Below are 7,136 nucleotides of genomic sequence, written 5' to 3'. Positions count from 1 at the left end.
TTCCTCCTATCTTCCTCAGGCATATCATCTGCAGTCTCCTACGTTTAAATTAAGATGTGAAACAAGAAATCAAGTGTTTCTCTTCCTTCACCTGTCTCATCAGCCTTTTCCTTTCAGCAGCCCGACAAAATCTCAAAGCCAAAAGGAGAAGGATACTCATCTTCCCCACTGCACATATAGGCACTGTAAAATTACTCATCCTCCCCTCACAAAGTCTGTATGCAGGACTTTTCTTATACATTTAGTTGCCCCCTCTAGCTACCAAGTCACTTGCTCTTATTGAGAGCAGGTACAAATATTTCTCCTTTACAAACAGCTAGTTTACCTAAGTATCTACAAGAAACCTTCTCTCAGAAGGCTCTCCTTGTCTGACACTCTCCCACAATCATCCCCTCAAGCAACTCCTCCAAGCTGCCTGTCCCACTCATGCCCTTCTCCATTTCCTCAAGGTCCTGCTTGAGAGCTGGCGTCATCCTCAATGCCTCATTTATTTCTTCTGCACCTCTCTTTTCTTCGTGCCACATGCTGAGTCACAGCCACTCGAGCAGCAAGGCTTTGAGGAAGTCTTTCACAGAGCTCCAAAGAAGTCACACTGCGGTATTCCACAGTATTTCACAGGAACAACCACTGTAAAGCCTCAGTCATCTTCATGCTGCCAACAGAGTGCTGCTCCACACTCCAGAGTAGAAAGAATTGAAACCACTAAACTGTGAGAAGCAGAAAAGGCATATTCAGTAGAAGGACCATTAAGTACCTCTGTGTTTGCTAAGCGACAAACAGAGGGGCAAAAGGAAAAAGAATAAAGAGGTACAATGGTAAGCATCATGCCCACTACTTCTGTCACTTAATCCTGCATCTGTGGTGTAGTTAACAACTGAAACAGACAAGTAATAACAGCGTACCTTTATTTTAAAATGTGCACTGCTCTGATGCAGCAGATACAACGCCAGCAATCTTCTCTTTGCACAAACTACTATCAATCAAGTTTTTATATTTTTTAAATCACATTCTAGGTGGAAGCAGCATTTAGTGCAAAGAATAATTGAAAAAAATTCATGTCAACCACTTCTTGGAAATTGTTTGCATACATAGTGTGGCTATCATAGCTATTTCCCAACTGGCCTTAAATGTGGATAAACTGGTCAGCTATTGCAGTTTGCTTTTGAAAATTCTACCTTTTGTAATTCCTACTACAGCAACAAATAAATAAAACTGACAATGCATATATATTTCCTCAAAACCAGTTCAGCAACTTAAAAAAATAAGAAAGCAATGTTAAGTGTGTGCTGAATTGCTTTATACTTTAGCTAACAATTTAAAAGAAACTACATTAAAAAGTCTGAAGAAAAAAGTAATTTTTTCAGTCTCTTTACACTATAAAAACTGAAAAAAAAAATGCAAGCACTGCTGCCTCTCACTCTTAACAATCTAACCCACCAAATTTGAGCCCCCTGGTCATCCAAGGAACTGATTACAGAACATCTCCCTATGCCAAAACCTTTGTGTTGAGGCAGCTTTGTGCATCTTAGCAAAACAAAAACGCTAGCCTTGGTAGAACAAGCCAGCAATTGTACTAAACCATCTTCCAGTTCATAAGTTTCAAAAATGAAAAACAACAAAAACAAAACAAAAACAGCCAAACAAAAAACAACCTACCACCCATCTATTTGTTGCACCCAATTTCTATTTCTCCAGCTTACTCAGGAAAATATATCCTGCAAGCCCTGTCCTAGGGAACACCTGTGTGCTTAATACTAGCTACATGAGTAACCACACACAGAATTAATGGGAGTTTTCATGTACACAAAGTTAAGGATACATACAATTGTCTACAGGACATGTGCATTAATTTGCACTCTATACAATATATTGTTTGCAGTCCCATATCATAAATGAGCAGTTGCTAATAGGCTATAGGCAATAGTTTCAAGGTATTTTCTGGCATAGATACAACTAAAACACTTGGGGAAACACAAGACTTCTCTTGCTGAAGAGGGAGGCTCTTTGAATCAGTAATGGATACACAGGCTGTAGGCCATGGAACAACAGGGCCCAATGTATACTGAAGAATTAACACTGACTGCAATCACTTAAAATAGTAAGAATGGAGAGTTATTCTCCTAGTGCTCCAAATTGAATGCACTTTAACAGCACAACTGTACATGCAAAAATAATTACACATCAAATGCAGAGCAAATTTTTGGAAGTCTTTCAACATCACTCAAATTCTAAATGACCTACTCAGATTTCATCATTAGTTTATATGTGGGATACAGTAAAATTGTTCTTTATTCATTACTTAACAATACAGACCCTGGGTGTGCATTTTTATTTGTTCTCGTCAAGAGTATCATTTTGGTTCAAGATTAGAGTGTTGAGTGAAGTAGTACACTTTTTATTCTATCTTGGAAATGTACAGAAAGGGTATATTTTTTGGCCTCCTCTCAAGCGGAATCTCCTGAACACTAAAGCAGAGTTTTAGTTAGTAAACAGCACTTCTTACAAAAATAGAACTTTTCAGACAACATGAATAACAGTTAAAGAAAAATGTTTCATCTTTCAGAACAAAACCTACAACGCAACCTATCTTCCAGTGAGTTGTAACGTGCAAGTGAATGTAGGAGAGCAAAAGCCCCACACAACATTGTCAGCTTGCAACAACAGAACCAGGACTTGCCCTAATGAATTATACGTATTTGCTCCAAATCACTGAAGCAACGCTGCATATGAATCTAGATCACATCTAGTCTTCCTTCCCAAATGACTTTTCATTCTTCAAGAACCTAATGCTTCCCATAAAGCTGAGGATTATATGACCACAGAAACCTCATTACACTGTTTCTTGCTTTATGGCAGGATGAAAATAATGAGTATTCATTTTCATACTGCTGGAGTTCAAAGTTCCTCTATAAGCTTACTGTTTAATTCATATTAAACCCCAAATACCAATATATCTGCTAAAGAACACCATGAGGAAAATGGTCAGAGACTTGTTTGCTGCAGCAGAGATCACAACAGTATGATGAATGAAACTAGAGTAAGTAAACTAACAAAATTCAAGATTAGCTTTCTTCCCTTTTAAGTGTAGGATTTTGGGTATCCTTTCACAGGATTCCTTCTCCCCCCGTTTAAGTTATGCCCTTCTTTTCTATATGGAAGCACTGCAATGTTCAATTTCAAATTATAAACAAAAAAAGAACCACTCTTCTACCCTTAAAAAGCACCATAATTAGAAATCTGATGGGAAAACAAAACAGAAAACAAAAACTCCATGGACCACCCTCAGGGATGAAATGCTAAAGATGTTGGTTTTTAATCAATCAGTTTGTGAAGTTCTACAAAAAATAAAAAGGATCACATTCTAAAGGTTCAGTGCATTCAGCAGCTATAGAGTTTTGCTGCTTATTCATCTTTACGTTGACTTTCAAAAATAACACCCTAGCTCATCAAAATATACATTTTCCATTTCCTTTTAAATTAAAATAATAATAAAAAACATTTAAAGAATTCACAATCAATAGCATGACTAAGTTTCAGGATCATCTACAGCATATAATTTAAAGTTTCAAGATGCCAATATGCAGCACGTGGCAGGCCTATATGCTCCATGCAGCATGTACGCTTCGGATAATCTTGAATAACCTTGATGTTCAGGCTTCCACATGTTTCTTCCAAATTGTGTAGAATACCCATCTAGAGAAGAATGAGCAGTCAAGGAAAAACAAAAAGCAGTAGGTGTAGTACACAGTTAAAATGGAAGTAAGTTCTTTTTACTTGCATTTCAATTTTGGAAAATTGTAGTATCTTGTAGTGACGGGGTACATTAAAATATCAAAGTGAAATCTCCCTGGATCATCTTTTTTTTTCTCAACAACTTAAAAGAGCACCTAATTTTTACTGAAATTTAAGTCAATTGCAAATCCATTGATTCTAATCCCCAGTGCAGAATCAGGCTGCACATTTTGCAACCACTGAATGAAGTACAGAAAAAAACCTGCAAGAAGTAATCAAAACTCCAGGTCTTTAATGAGGTACCCACCAAGGTGGGATCCCTCTACCTCATCTTCTTCAGCATGAAGCATGACTGAAGAGCCAAGTGACTCCAGCTAGCTGATTTGCAGGCAATACTAAGACACTCAGTAGCAGAACACTGAGTGTTCAGGTAAAAATTTAAGTGCCTACCATCTCTTAAATTACAAGATGATTAAAGTTGGAATGGATCTCCAGAGACCATCTAGTCAAAATCTCCCCCTGCTCCAGCAGGGACACCCAGAGCATGGGGCACAGGGCGGCATCCAGGCGGGTTTGGAAGATCTCCAGAGAAGGAGACTCCACAGCCTCCCTGGGCAGCCTGTGCCAGGGCTCTGGCACCCTCACAGGAAAGAAGTTCTTCTTCACATGGAGATAGAACTGCCTGTGTTGCAACTTAGACTCATTACCTCTTGTCCTGTCACTGGCCACCACAGAGAAGAGTTTGGCCCCATCCTTTTTACATTCCCCCCTCAGAGAGAAGATGTTGTTATGCATGTTGATTAGATCCCCTCCTCTCAGCCTTCTCCTCTCCAGAGGAAACAGGCCCAAATCACTCAGTCTATCCTCATAGAAGAGATGCTGCAGTCCCTTAATCATCTTTGTTCCCCTCTGCTGGACCCTCTAGAAGCTCCATGTCCCTCTTGTACCGGGGAGCCCAGAACTGCCCCCAATACTCCAGGTGCGGCCTCACCAGAGCTGAGCAGAGGGGCAGAATCACCTCCCTTGACCTGCTGGCAACATCCTCCTGATGCAGCCAGGATCCCATTGGCCTTCTTGGCCACGAGGGCACTGCAGACTCATGGTTAACTTCTTGTCAGCCAGGACTCCCAAATTTCTCTCCACAGAGTTGCTCTCTAGCAGGTCAAGCCCTAACCTGGTATCCAGGGTTATTCATCCCCAGATGCAGGACCCTGAACTTGTCCTTGTTGATCCTCTCTACCCAACTCTCCAGCCTGTCCAGGTCTGTGCACAGTCCTCAGGAGTGTCAGCCACTCCACTCACTGTGGTAAAATGCCTCAGAAGGGGGTCTCTTGAACTCTCTCTCGAAAAGACAGATACATATAAATTTTGCCCAATTTTCTCCAAGTCTCTTCTATTAGCATAGTGAGGTCATATGTGGTCCAGATGGGTGCCTGAATGTTCAGCACAGTTTTCCAGTAGTGACCTCGGTGACACATACACTTTCCTTAAAATACTGAGTTTTAGTATCTGTGTTCACAGCTTCTCGAATTTCAGCTCATTCCCACTGCAACACTGACAAACACTCCTATGTAATTTTACTTGGAATTCAAATCCTGCAAGTATGCAAAAATAAGTAACAAATAAAAGCAATAATCCAGTAGCTCTACTGCATTCAGGAAACCCTGAAGATAATGTTTGGTCAGATTAAAAAAACCTATTATTTCCAAAGGAAGTAACAACCTGACGTCTCACAGGTTTCAAGAACTTAACAAACATTACAATGTCCAGTGAGAAATAGAAGCCTTTAGAAGCCTTTTTTTGGTCGCAACATTAATGTAAACAATTGCATTTCACAGTCACCTCTGAAACTGCATTCAGGTATAACTTCCCATTCAAGTGTATGATATCTGCTTGGAAATTTCTTAAATTTTAAGAAGGCTGGTAACTTCTACTTGAAAGGCAAAAAAAGGTACATCAGAGGTTGAAGAACAATTTAAAGAATAAACCAGAGTTTTGTTACTGCACATCTTACTTTGCAATAGGATATCTGGGCCTGTTTTCTCTGGAGAAGAGAAGGCTGAGAGGGGATATGATTAACATGCATAAGTTCATGAAGGGAGAAGGCAGGGAAGAAGGGGACAAGCTCTTTTCATTGGTGGCCAGCGATAGGACAAGGAGAAATGGGCATAAGCTGAAACACAGGCAGTTCCATCTCCAGGTGAGGAGGAACTTCTTTCCTGTGAGAGTGACAGAGCAGTGGAACAGGCTGCCCTGGGAGGTTGTGGAGTCTCCTTCTCTGGAGGTCTTCCAAACCCGCCTACATGCCGCCCTGTGCCACATGCTCTAGGTGTGCCTGCTGGAGCAGGAAGGTTGGACTGGATGATCTGTAGAGGTCCCTTCCAACCTTGAATATTCTGTGATCTGAAGTCATCAACTCCTCTTAATATTCTCGTATGAATATTGCTATTTCATAGGATAACAATGCAGTCAGAACAGCAAACTAAAAACAACTCTCAGAGAAATATGACCAGCTTACTTTTAACATCTTTATGCTTATTTAATATCCAGAAATTTTCCTATTTGTTAGCTTAGAGACATTTATTTTTCAAAGAAATGAAGTCATATATGATACCCGCTTCATTTAGAAGCATTTTGCCTGCATCTGGATAAACAATGCAATAAATATTTAGAGAACTTTCTGAGAACACACAATTCAAACAACTGTGTATGTTGTATTTGTAATTAAAGACAACAATAACTAATCAAGTATATCTGTAACATAAGCCAAAGTAAATAGTTTCATATCAACTTCATTTCAGCCTTTTTTGTCTTGGAAATGTTTTTAGTAACAAATCTGAATTTCACTGGAAACCTAACAGTAATGAGAAATAGAAGGAGCTTCTGCCTTCTAACAGAAGGAGCAGTTAGCAAAGCATCCACAACAGAAGGCTACAACATTAAGACAGTTTCAAGATTCAAGGGCGTGGTGGGGGAAGATAAATGCCTGCAGGAAACAGAAGAAATATTATGGCAGGATTTCATAGGCTTAGCATTGTAAATAAGCAGACCCTGAGACCAGAAAATGGAGAGCTGTGGAGATAGTTCCAAGGAGATCGCTTGCAACATCTAAGATACATGCACCCAGCAAAACTATCCAACGTTACATCAAAATGTCTTTTTAGAACTAAACGCATGGAGACACAATTTCTAACTCCTTGCATAACTTATTTGTTACCATAAAATTAAGAAATTCTAAGGAATACTTTCAGGACTGGGGACAAAAAGAAAAATTTTAAAAATAGCAAGAAGCCCTTCTTTCACTTATCGCAGATAAAAGTGTCTGTTCCCCTCCATTTAGATTTTTTAGCAAGGCTCAATGATTTTTAGGATTTTTTTTCATTAATATCCAACTCAAGACATAG

General features: G+C 39.5%; 1 protein-coding gene across 1 annotated transcript in view; it reads right to left on the bottom strand.

Annotated features, from left to right (window-relative positions):
• Positions 1-1,775: 1,775 nt before the first annotated feature.
• SMS (spermine synthase) overlaps positions 1,776-7,136 on the bottom strand; it is a 47,439-nt gene continuing 42,078 nt past the window's right edge. The window contains exon 11 of the mRNA XM_026052267.1: positions 1,776-3,693. Within this exon, the coding sequence (XP_025908052.1) occupies positions 3,651-3,693 (43 nt within the window). The 3' untranslated portion in view covers positions 1,776-3,650. The remainder of the gene's footprint in view (positions 3,694-7,136) is intronic.

Source organism: Nothoprocta perdicaria, unplaced genomic scaffold (genome assembly GCF_003342845.1).
Source record: "Nothoprocta perdicaria isolate Ctin4 unplaced genomic scaffold, notPer1 scaffold_112, whole genome shotgun sequence".
Lineage (NCBI taxonomy): Eukaryota > Metazoa > Chordata > Aves > Tinamiformes > Tinamidae > Nothoprocta > Nothoprocta perdicaria.
Note: the sequence above shows the minus strand (reverse complement) of the source record. Positions and strands in the feature narration are given on the sequence as shown.